Source organism: Zonotrichia albicollis, chromosome 15 (genome assembly GCF_047830755.1).
Source record: "Zonotrichia albicollis isolate bZonAlb1 chromosome 15, bZonAlb1.hap1, whole genome shotgun sequence".
Classification (NCBI taxonomy): domain Eukaryota; kingdom Metazoa; phylum Chordata; class Aves; order Passeriformes; family Passerellidae; genus Zonotrichia; species Zonotrichia albicollis.
The window spans coordinates 11,273,493-11,285,570 of record NC_133833.1 but is presented as its reverse complement, the minus strand read 5'-3'; the positions used below and the strand labels follow the sequence as shown (position 1 = coordinate 11,285,570).

Genomic DNA, 12,078 nt, shown 5'->3' with positions numbered 1-12,078 from the left:
ACCAGTTTTGCTCTGTTTCTGTAGTAGATTTTTGATGCTAGATGTATCTGCTAAATTGTATTTTGTAAGACACCGTAATGGGAGACTTATGATTGTTATAAAGGCTTGATGAAAATTTGATTTTGTCACAGATGGAAGTGAGCAGCTTGAGATGCAGATTCTTGCTGATGTGTTCTTCATTTATATTATCTTCAAGAAAATTAATTGTATTCTCTTAAATGGGATGATATTTTAAAAAAGAAATAGCAATAACTTAATCAGAGTAGTATTGCTAAAAATCAGGACTGTCCAACACCTTGGTTTTTGTGAAACAGGATTTAAGCTGTTGTTAATTGCTACCCCAGACATCTTCTTCCCAGATCACCTTCCTGTGCTTCCTCCTAAATGTCTCAGTAGTAAAAATATTGTTGCTGAAAATTGTATTTGAGAAGACATTGATGTAAACTTCAAGCTTATTGGATTCTGTGCAGAGGTTTGAACAAGTTCATATTTCATGGGCTTTTTTCAAATGTCATCAAAGCAAAGATGCTTTAGCCTCTCACATTTCATCTGGGCACTCATTCTTCAGTGCCTTAAGTACAGAATGCCATGTTTAAGTAATGCATACTAACAGGAAGTTATATTTTCAACCATTTCTCCAGAATCCTGCAATACTTGCAACTAAGTTATTGGTGGGTTACTAAAGATTATTATCAAGAAGTCACATATACCAGAAGGTAAAAATGGATGTCTAGAATTGATTTACAGTTAGAGCAATGTTCAGATCTTGTCTTTTTTCCTCACCTCCTTTTTTTCTTTAACTCTTACAGGTTTCTTGCAGGGTCAGGGTCTGCTTAGATATTTAGTCTTTGAAAGGTCAAGAACCTGAAGAAAATCCTGTAAAATTTGCAAAGTTTCTCTGAAATTTCTGATCTGAAACCATGTGAAACAACCTGAAACTATAAGACTTCCCCATTACTGTCCTCTAATTGCACTCTTTGCATCCTGACCCAAATTTTATGTGTATAACAATGCATACTAGCCTGGTTTCGTATACAGTAACTGAGTTTTGTACAGACAATGGAAATGCAGTGTTTGTTGCATTGTTAAAGACATTGTTTCACATATGGGTATTTTGAAATATTAGGCATTTGTGTCTTATACATTTCTATAGCTTTCTCTCAGCAGACTGGCTTATCATGTCAAAAATACCACTAAACTTTAGGCAGGTGCCTTTTGAAAATCATTAATTGTTTTTTCATCCAGAGTGAACCCAGCAGCAGCTTGCACAGAGCTGTCCACCTCCCACACATTGCCTGTGTAGTCAGGGCTGTCCCCAGAGCTCAGGGGTTCCCTTCCATAAGTCAGACCTTGCTGATGAGGTGGAAGATCCCTACTACAGGTAAAGTGCACATCATACTTTCATCTGGTCTTTCTAGAGCCCTGAGACTAGTCAGAAATAGAATATTACTGGTTTTCCAAGCAAACCTCAGCTTTTAAGACTTGGGAAACTGTGATACATAGTAAGGTTTTCATCCATAACAAATTAAATTATATATCTAGATATGTCATGTAAGTCTTCATTGAGAAAGGAATCTTTTTCTGTCTTCATTTCTTAGGAATATCACTTCACAGGACGTATAACTGCTATATTTCAGGTTTTAATCTTTATAATAGACTGGGTACTAGTTTAGACTCCATGGTCTAGCTCACCAGATTTTGTTTTAATCTAATGGCAGCTCTACTTAATAAAAAGTAAGTTTTCAATTTGCAACTGTTTTGTTTGAAAGAGTTTTTTTATCAGGAATTCTATTCCCACTGTCTATTTTATACACAGTTTCTGAGCCAGTCTACCATAAAATGCAGCTCCTGCCTGTCATTGAAGGTTACAGGTAAAAATGAACAGTGTATGAGAAAGAAGAAATGTCAATGTTGTATCTTTTCAATTCATCAGTATAAATTTCTCTCGTACAATAAAGATGTGTTTGGCAGAGCAGCAGACCCTAATCACCAAGGAACTGATTTACTGAAAGTTAATAATTTCAGAGGTCTGGTCATCCTTGGAGGATTCCTAATGAATATGTGTGGGAGTTGTAATTTTCTTGTATTTAACTGTTGCTAATGTATTATTGTAAGAGGAATTCCTCAAGAAAGCCATCATTTTGGAGTTCTAGGTAATAGGAAGAATATATAATGGTAACAATTCTATGCTTTCCTCTGTATTCCCTTTGTTTGAGACCATCAAAAAAGTCATGGCCGCTTTCAAGGCTCCAGAGTCAGCTTTTCTTCGGTTTGACCTGGACCTGTAAATGAATCATTTGCATCATCTCTTTTGTCGTTCACATTTAAGATTGATTTATAAAAACCCCAGTGTCTTGCATGGTTGCTTAGCTCTGGTCATTTCTCCTCCACTTCTGCCTTCACCTTTTATTTCCATAGTACTTGCTGCTGCTTTTTCTTCATCTTCATCCTCCCTTCCTTTCTCGTCCTGGGAATTTCTCCATTAAGTTTGAACTCTCCTGTTCACCATAAAGAGTCTAGTTCTATGGTTGAACAATCCTTCAGCACCAAGAGATCTTTTTAACCTTCCTCCACCTCCTTTTGAAACCACTTTTACACTTACTTTCCCCCCAGAATAATTTTAATAATTGTTTTCATATCATCATATCTTCCTTGGTCAAATGACCAGTTGGAAAAAATACATTTACATCACAACATTATGTTACCTTGAGGAGCACAGCAAGGCAGTAATAGCACCTCTGAAGCCAGAATGTACCCATGCTAATTGTTGGCTTAGAGGTCCCTATATATTTTAATTACTTGTCCTACTGTTATACTACAGTGCTTTAATTTTAAATGAAAGATAACAGCTGCCTTATCTCTAAGGAAACTGGTCTTGATTTTATTAACTTACAGGACAGAAGAATAATTGGCACATATCATTGTCCAGAAATGTATTCAACAAAGGTATCTTTCATTGTTTTCTAATGTTTTTATCCTCAGAGACGTAAAATTCAGGTCTTGACCGGTTATGGTCATTAAAGATCCCATGGCACTTTTTTATAGCGTGGTCATCTCAACCCAAGCACCTGGGCAAATATCAATTTGTGTAACTGTTCTGCTTACCCAACATTCCCCACCACCACTCACCCACCCCATAGTTTTAATTGGCTACAACATTCTCCATTTCCTCGACTAAAACAAAGTGTGTTGTTCTGCACTGTCAGTCACCACATTTCACCTCAGAGGTGATTGTGCTTCACTGGGAAGTGAAGTGGTTCTTCTTTCTGATGCTTGTAAAGCGCTTTGGGATCCTTTTGAATGGGTGCTGCTGTTTACAGTAAATGTAGATCACTGTCATTCTATCTCAGGCGTCACTTCGTTACAAAAGCATGTTTTAATTAGAGCTGGGCGAATCTACTTGGTGGAAAAAAACAGTCCCAGCTCTCTCTAATTTGGCAGGGAACCTTTTGACAAAGGTTTAAGAGTTAGATTCCCCTTTCCCCTTTCCCCTTTCCCCTTTCCCCTTTCCCCTTTCCCCTTTCCCCTTTCCCCTTTCCCCTTTCCCCTTTCCCCTTTCCCCTTTCCCCTTTCCCCTTTCCCCTTCCCTTCCCTTCCCTTCCCTTCCCTTCCCTTCCCTTCCCTTCCCTTCCCTTCCCTTCCCTTCCCTTCCCTTCCCTTCCCTTCCCTTCCCTTCCCTTCTTCAAAATATCATGAGAAAATGCATTTATTCTTATGGTCAGTTCATTATTCCAGATGCAGGAGGGTCAAATTAGTGCTCAAGAAACAGCTGAACTTTGTGGTGTTTTCCTGGGTATTGTAACACTTGAAGGTTCGCCCATCTCTAATATTTACTGTATTTTGCGTTATTTCTTCTGAAATAGTCTTAGTACATTGAAAAATGTTGTGCTTCAACTCTGAGTGTGATATGTACAGAAGAAGACATTTTTTTCCCTAGAAGATAGTTTAAAATATTGCTTAATGTTTTTTTCTGCCCAGCTTCACTAATCTTACTAACTGCTTCCAAGATTATAGACATCTGCAGCATTTTGCTGCATTAAGAAAAAAAAGTTGACTTGAGTGATATCATGCTGCTAAAACATGTTTGTGTCTAACTCTGGCAGACTGAAATAGCCTTTCTTGCATGTGTGCTGCATAGAATGTATGCAAATATGTAAAGAGCACTCAAATTTCTAATATCATTGCAGATCAGAAGGATAAAATGGTTAAAGTAGATTCATCCTAAGAAGATTTAAGATGTGAAAAAAATTTTTGGCACTAAAATATTTTCAAAAATAGTATCCTAGAATGCACAACATTGATGTGAAAATAACCCAGGCTCTGGGCTAAAGGGTAAACCCATTACATTAGTGGATGTTATATCCAACTTCCCCTGATGTCACTAGAACTAAAACTTCTTTTCTTGAGGTTATATGAAAATACAGAAAATGTAGTTTCCAAATGGCTTTGCACCCCTCATGTAGGAAACTTACTTCTTGTGATTTTAGACATTTTGGGATCAATGAATGCCAAGTACCTCTAATTAATTGTTTTATTTTTAGGATCCTGAGAGTCCTATGATTGGCCTGAGATCTAATAACAAAAATGAGTCCCCTTTCGTTTTACCCCAAAAATCAGAAAAGAATTTTCCAAATAAATACACTCATTAGAAAATAATGTTTGAAATCCATCTTGAGAAGTTTCATAGATCAATTTGCTCTTGCAGATATTTGCTTTTGTTGGAATTACAATAGTAGAATGCTACTATTACTTGTCCAATGCAGATGAGAACTGATTTGATGGCCTTCCTGGATAGAAGCACTGCTCCCTCACTATTTTCAGTATCATGCTACAGAGCTCTTAAAGGAATTTTGCTTGAGTTCCAGTTTAACTTTCCCATTTTTCCAGTAAAGATTGATTTCCCACACTATGGATTTCATAAATTTCATGTGGCTTTCATGAAAAACTAACAAAAAAGAAAGATTTTGTTTCACTTTGAGTCATGACATTTGATTTATGATTAAAATATAATGAAACTAGAGGGGTGCAAATTCACACAGACTGGGGACAAAAAAGAGAGGGAAATCTGTCATCTCAGCAACAGTAGGTTTTGTGCCTCACTTGAACAGATGTAATCACTCAAATGACAGTGTTTCAGTAGGTCCAAAGTACCTTTGTGAGTGACTTCTCAGTTCAGAGCACTGGGCAGAGGGTGCTACTGGTTTAACCCAGTTCTCTCATCTTGCCATGGTAAATATTACACAGGGGGTTTAATAATGATAAACAATCTGCACTGGACAGTGCAGGGTGGTACAGGCTGCTGACAGCTAGTTTCTAAATATTACAGAATATACTAATACCCTGTTTTTGTTTAGAAATCCACAAAGGTCACAGTTTTTGCACTTTGAGTAATAATCATAGAATATATTCTGTACATGAAAAATGAAAAATGTGGCTGAGTTATTCTTAAAGGAGCTCTGGGACAGTTTTTTGTCTTAATTGGCCTGGAGTGTATCTGCACTACCATCACTAATTCAATGTAATTAATTAGCTTCTCATTAGCTATTACTGTTTTTAAGAACTTTTAGTTAATTATAATCTGTTATCACACAATTCAAAATACATGCTAAGAGAAAAGGCAGAGAAGAATTAGAACTTCCCTAAATAACTTCTATTTGTTTTCTATAAATGGATTCTTTTTAAAATCTACTTCCACACTCCAGATCTTCTCCAGATTGCCTAGGAGTGGAACTTTGTTCCTTATCTTTGAAATCCTCTTGATTGTCTGAGGGGTTTCTCTACAATATTGCTTTATTTTTTTTTTCACTGAATTGCTTTAAAAAAATGCATAGCAGCTAAATCTACCCATTGAAACAACTGTTCAATGTACATTTGATGTGATTACATTTTGCATATCTTTCCCCTTGCTTGAAATTGCAGATGTCTGCTATTACAGCAGCATGCTATTACAGCATGCGTTGTATTGAAGAAATTTATTAGTACTGGGGCATGGAGTTTCCACATAGCTATAGCCAGACTATGCCATTGCCTTTCCCCAAGTAACCAGCACTCCTGTTTGGAATATGGGGGCCTAAAATGTGCATTCTCTTGTGCAGTGCTCTGTACCTCATTCACAGAGGCAGAGAGACCACGTGAATAATGGCAGTTTATGTCAGAGCCAAAGCTTTCATTTGAAAGAAGAAAAACCAAAACAAAGCAGATCTTTTCCCATTTGATTTCCTTCCAAAACCCCTGAAAATTCCAATATTTGCCCCAGATATCCTACTCAATGACAGAATGCCTCTTTCAGGAGCTGAGTGTGCTCTCTGTTCCCAGGTATTGCTTGTGCTTGCTGAGCATCGGGTCCAGGGAAATACCATTTATTGCTTTATACTATACTGGCCCTATTTCTCCTTGAGGTCACAAATAAATGATAATAAATATAATCCCAGCTATACTTAGAGTCCTTCAGGCTGACATCCAATCAATTAGCAATGCTAGATATGGCCCTTACCAGCATGGCTTCGTTTTGCAGCTGACCAGGCTTCCTTTCCTTCCTTCTAAATCCACCTCCTTACTTTTTTTTACAGATGGACCCACACGAAAACATCTTGTTGAGCACGCTGGAGATTAAAAACGAGATGGCTGCCTCGGAGGCTGTGATGGGGCTTGGGGACCCTAGGAGCACAATGCTGGCCTACGACACCTCGAGCATCCAGTACCGCAAGGCCGGCCTGCCCCGGCACAGCTTCGGGCGCAACGCGCTGGAGCGGCACGTGGCACAGAAGAAGAGCCGGCTACGGAGGCGCGCGTCGCAGCTGAAAATCACCATCCCTGACTTGACTGATGTCAATGCCATAGATCGATGGTCCCGCATCTTCTTCCCCGTGGTTTTTTCCTTCTTCAACATCGTCTATTGGCTTTACTATGTGAACTAAGAAACAAAGCCACGCAGGAAGAAAGAACTGGATTTTCTCTTCGAATCTGTTGTACAGCCAAAAGTGGGACTTGGAAAAATTCTATTCAGGACAAAAAGTTATTTTAAAACACCTTAGTTGCTGGCCCACTCTATGGTCTGTTTTTATAATGTTTTGGTTGTATCTGCTAAACCATATATCTGTTAAGTTGCAGTATGGACACATCCCCTTATCAAAATATAAGTGCATTTTGAGTGTAAAGGCAAATTGCATTTTGAAAATCACTTCTGTCTCATTGTCCCTCACTCTTTTTTTTTTTTTTTTACTTCCTAATGGCCATTTGAGTTTAGTGGTACAAATTATAGAGCAGCGTTTGAGAAACAAGTTTTAATTTCAACAGCAGTACATGCCATTCTAGGGAAAGTGCATATCCAAGGCATGCATATACACTGAAAGAGTGTACTAAGTTATCATGCTTATGAAACACATACACTTTACTTTTTAAATGTGTAAACTTGAAAACAAGTAGTGCCTGTCATCTTTCCAAGATGATGATGGTCAGAGGTTTCCCAACCATATTCAGGTATTTCCTTTTATTTATTGAAAGAACTGAACCTTTGACTGATAATATTGGGGTTGGGTGTTTGCACAGAAGCTGAAGCAAGAAGCACTAATTGTATTTTAAAGAGAGAACATATGCTCAGTCACAGTGACTGTGTTTGGGATCAACAGAGGAATGTAGGGACAGTATAAAAATGCATCAGCACTGAAAGGGTAAATGCTGCTGGGTTGTGTTGAGGAAAGGGAATCTGTCCAAAGTGCCAAAATTGATTGCCCAAATAGTAATTCTGTAGATGGCTGAAGGAAGCCAGTGGTGCCCTGCCTTTCTCCAGGGCAGGGAGAGTGAGAGAGCAATTACAAAGTGCAGGGGCAGGGGAGACAGGAGGCAACATATACATAAAGGTGTTTGTATATACATATATATATGTGTGTATATATATATATGTATATATATTTATTTATATACACGGTGCAGGTGAATGTTGTCAGTTGTACACACCTTAGTCTGAAATAGTCATGTGGAGTTGTGTGATTTCTTCCAGGTTTTCATCTCTCCAGCATTCTGCTTCCTGCTGTTGGTTAAAGGTTCTGTACCTCTTTCAGCAGTTGGGATCTGAGCATTTCTATTTCTGTACAAGAGGTACTGACAGGGTGTGTTCTCAGTCTGGATTAGGCAATAACATTTCACTTTTTGTTTTCCTTAATGCACTGTTCTAAAGGAAAGAAATTCATAGCAATCACTTTAAGAGTTTAAGTACACTCTTGAATGTTTCCTGCTTTAGGGTGATTTCCATTGAAAAACTAGAAACTTTCTGTTTTTCTCCGGGAAGCTTCTTGAATTAAAAAGTTGATATTTTTTTCATTCCATGGAGCTTTATTTTTACAAAATAGCAAAATATATAGTAGAAAAAAAATTAGACAAAATATTTTGTCACTTATTCCACTGTGGAATTCTTTTTGTAATGAAAACAGCAGTCACAAGAGCTGTATAAAAAGTTAAAATTCTTGATGGCTTTTACTAGATCAGATCCCCAATATTGTTTGACACAATCTTTCAAGAAGCAAAAGCCACATCTGTTGCATCCATACTACCTCTCATCTGTGTACGAGTTTTTGAAAGAGACTAGAGAGTATAAATGGTTTTTTTCAGGGTACTAAAAAATTATTTAGAATATTTTTCATAAAATATATTTTTTAATTTTTTTGTTCTTCAGAAGAGTAATTTTCTTACAAGTTTCTGTGGTTTTATTTTTGATCCCCCCCCATTTGATAGTAAATGATACTAATAGGAGGAGAATAGTTCTGAGAACTAATAGGCAAATATTCTCACTTTTTTTTTTTTTGAGCACTTCATATGCTTATTTCTGGTTCAAATAAGAAAGGATAGTTTCAGAGCCTGGGATGGGATTTGCAATACACCCTACCTGCCAGGAAGCTGTGTACATTGACACACTGCCTCCAGGCTCAGACTCTGCAATATGTAGAGGCAGGTTTCCCTCATGTGATTAACTTTCCAAGTGAAAATTTTGCTCTTTGTTCACACAGTAAATTTGTGACTGCATTTCATGCATAACGCAATAACCTTTGTAGATGCACTTGGGATTTCAGCTGATAGCTATGAGTCAAGTTGGATTATTTTTTTCCCAATTTTAAGAAATGGAGCATATCAAAATTCAGTATTTCTCCTCAAAGTCTGTTCTGTGAAAATTATATTAATTAACCTAAATGAAAGCAGTCTTATGGTATTCTTCTGTACAAGCTTTTCTTTCATTTCAGAAATTGCTGACAGCTCCTTTTATTGTTTCACAGAAGCAGAGTGTGACTGCAGGGAGCTCGCAGCCTTCCTGTGGTTGATACACATCAAATATAAAACCTTACAGGGAATATGTTGACTCTCTGCATTGGTAACTGCTTCAGCTATTACAAAAATCACAGAGATCGAATCCTGGAACTGCACATTCACTTTTCTGAAGCTACAGTACAAGCCATAATACTCTCTGATATTGCTTTTCAGAGAGTGAAAGAAAATGTTTGGTTTCTGCTCAGGTGTCACTAGGAAAGATAAATTATCTGTGGGGAAGGAGCACTTTTGCTTTTACTATGTTCTTCTAGCTATTAATGTGATGTATAAAATTAGTGAAAGAGAAAGAGTCTACCATTTTGTACTAAGGCTTAACACTGTGATATAAAAAGATGGGGGTGAGAAAGGCTGGTGAGGCACTATCAAGGAAAAGGCATAACTCGAGCCCCAGGTAAGCACTTACTCCTGAGATACTTGAGTGAAAGTGGGAAATGATGCCAACAGACGTGAGAATGGGGTTTGCTATGTGTGCTACCCTCCAGGTAAACTAGAATAAATTTACTTTTACTTTAGAATTGACCGAAAATAAATATTCTAGATCTTTTTAATCGTGTTAATTGTTGTTGGTTTCAATAAACAAAATAGCAAAGTTAATAATTTAGATAAAAAACTTGTAATATAATTATAGTTGCACATTTTATTGTTCTATTAGACATAATAGCCAGCAATTAAGGTGTTTTTCATCTTTGCGAAATTCATGGGGGAATTATGACTATAACATGGCACAGTTTTAATGAAATCTTTGAGATCAATCTGTAAATATATACTGTACATGACTGCTAGTAAGTATGATACACATTTTCAGAACTGAAAATTCATGCAACATATTTCTGTGTTTGCATAAGGAATGTTATGTTTCTATCCTATCGCAGTTCAATGACTGGGAAGAAAGACTCAAGCAATGACATTGTGACCATTTCTTTTCTCATTCCCAGGGGAGGAAAACAAGACTCCTAGATAACAGCATGTGGCAGAAGTCTTCAGAGAGTTCTTAAATTCAAATAAAAAAAAAGACATAAAATCTGTAAGGTACAAAAAGCACAATGCATAGAGAAAATTGGTGGTGGTCTTATACCTGGGGAAAATATCCTATTTATTTCAGAAAAATGTGCATTAAAATTGAGCCTCAGTTTATTTTCACTATAATTAGTAGACTGTGTTCCGATCCTACAACACAGTGCAAAACATAAGTAAACAGATGTGAAACATTTTCCAACTGTATGTGCATATGGACGTACCCCCAAATGTCTGTATGGACATATGTGTGTATATATACACGTGCTGAGTATATATATATATATATATGCACACACATTCACATGTTGGTGTGTTAAAGGAATAAGCTAATAATAGTTTTGTTTCTATCATCAACCAGTGTATGAATATATTTTTGAGAAAAAAAAAAAGAGTAATGTATTTAGAAAAAAAAAAACCAAACAACTAACTCTACAGGGTAACTGGGCATTTCTATATCAGCAGATCAATGCTTATGATTCGTATGGAGTATTGCACCGTTTGACATGATGATAGTACTGTACCTCCTTGCATCTGGAATTAGACTAGTCCTCACATTGCTTGCCTATTTCTTCTCTCTCTTTTTATAACAGCATTGTCCACTAGTAAGTTTTCAAAACCAACAAATTCCTTAGGGAACCAAGAAAAAAAAAGGCAAAAATAGTAACTATTTCTAGAAAATAATCTAGGGTGGGATGGCCAGGGTACAATACTATATCAGTAGTGATCAAAACATTTTGCTATGTGTACATAGAACATACGATGTGAGCAACCATAACTTAAGCTGAACGTGTGTAAATATTATCAGATTTCTTAAACATTTTTAACTTCTAATTTGTACTTTATGGTAAGGCAAAAAGCTAATTCTACTTATGGTTTAGGTTAATGTGTCCTAAAATTATGTAAATAATTAAATAAGCTGTAAATGAGCAGTCAATAGATACAGTATTTGTTTAGTGACTTTTTTTTACTAAGTACAATAATTGCAGTGCTCTAGCAGAGTAATTTAAACACCCTTTTGCATAAACAGATTTGGACTCCAGATATAAAATAGTACAGGAAGTGCTGTAGTGTAAAATAGCCACCGTGGCAACGTTCCTGCTGGCACAGCTGATTCTTTTGTATGGTTAAAATGTTCAGGCCACACTCAGTACTCAGACTAGCCAAAACTAACAGGGCCTGGTTTTCACTTACAATAAGGCACCTTGATGTTGCTCCAGTGAGTGGAGAGGTGAAGGTGTCCAGGTAAGTGAGAATTCAGCTGTCGGCGATTTCATTACAGAAGCCTGCATATTGCATCTGTCTGATTCTGAAATCTGTCTCTTATGGTATTTAATAGTAGGCTTATATTTTTCTTTAAGGAAAAAGAAAAAAAAAAACCAGGATGTTTGACTGTCGTTAGATAGCATAGTCCCCCAAAGCCAAAGAATCTTCACTCCAGAAATTGTTTAAAAGGGAAATCTAAAAAGTCACTGCTTAACACCAAAGGTAAAGCTTAGTAAAATGCACTAGGAACTTTGTCTAAATTTTTAAGAAGCAAATGGAATGTTGTTGATCAAAAAGACTGCCCTATTCTACTTTGTAAAAATACTGAGAATTTAAATATCCATTATATAAAATTGAAATAGATAATCTCTACAAGAATATGCAACACTAGCATTTCATAAATATAAAATTATTTTCTTTGTAAGTGCTTTGACAAAAAAATGAAACTTAAATGATGAAAAATCTCACCTCTACTTTCAT

General features: G+C 36.7%; 1 protein-coding gene across 3 annotated transcripts in view; it reads left to right on the top strand.

Moving 5' to 3' along the window:
- GABRB2 (gamma-aminobutyric acid type A receptor subunit beta2) overlaps positions 1–10,769 on the top strand; it is a 135,930-nt gene extending 125,161 nt beyond the window's left edge. For 2 of the 3 annotated variants that reach the window (XM_074552344.1, XM_074552343.1), the window contains exons 11-12: positions 2,896–2,946; positions 6,570–10,769. In XM_074552344.1, coding sequence (XP_074408445.1) covers positions 2,896–2,946; positions 6,570–6,917 — 399 coding nt within the window. In that variant the 3' untranslated portion in view covers positions 6,918–10,769. The remainder of the gene's footprint in view (positions 1–2,895; positions 2,947–6,569) is intronic. The other variant, XM_074552345.1, reaches the window with a different exon arrangement.
- The last annotated feature ends 1,309 nt before the right edge of the window (positions 10,770–12,078 follow it).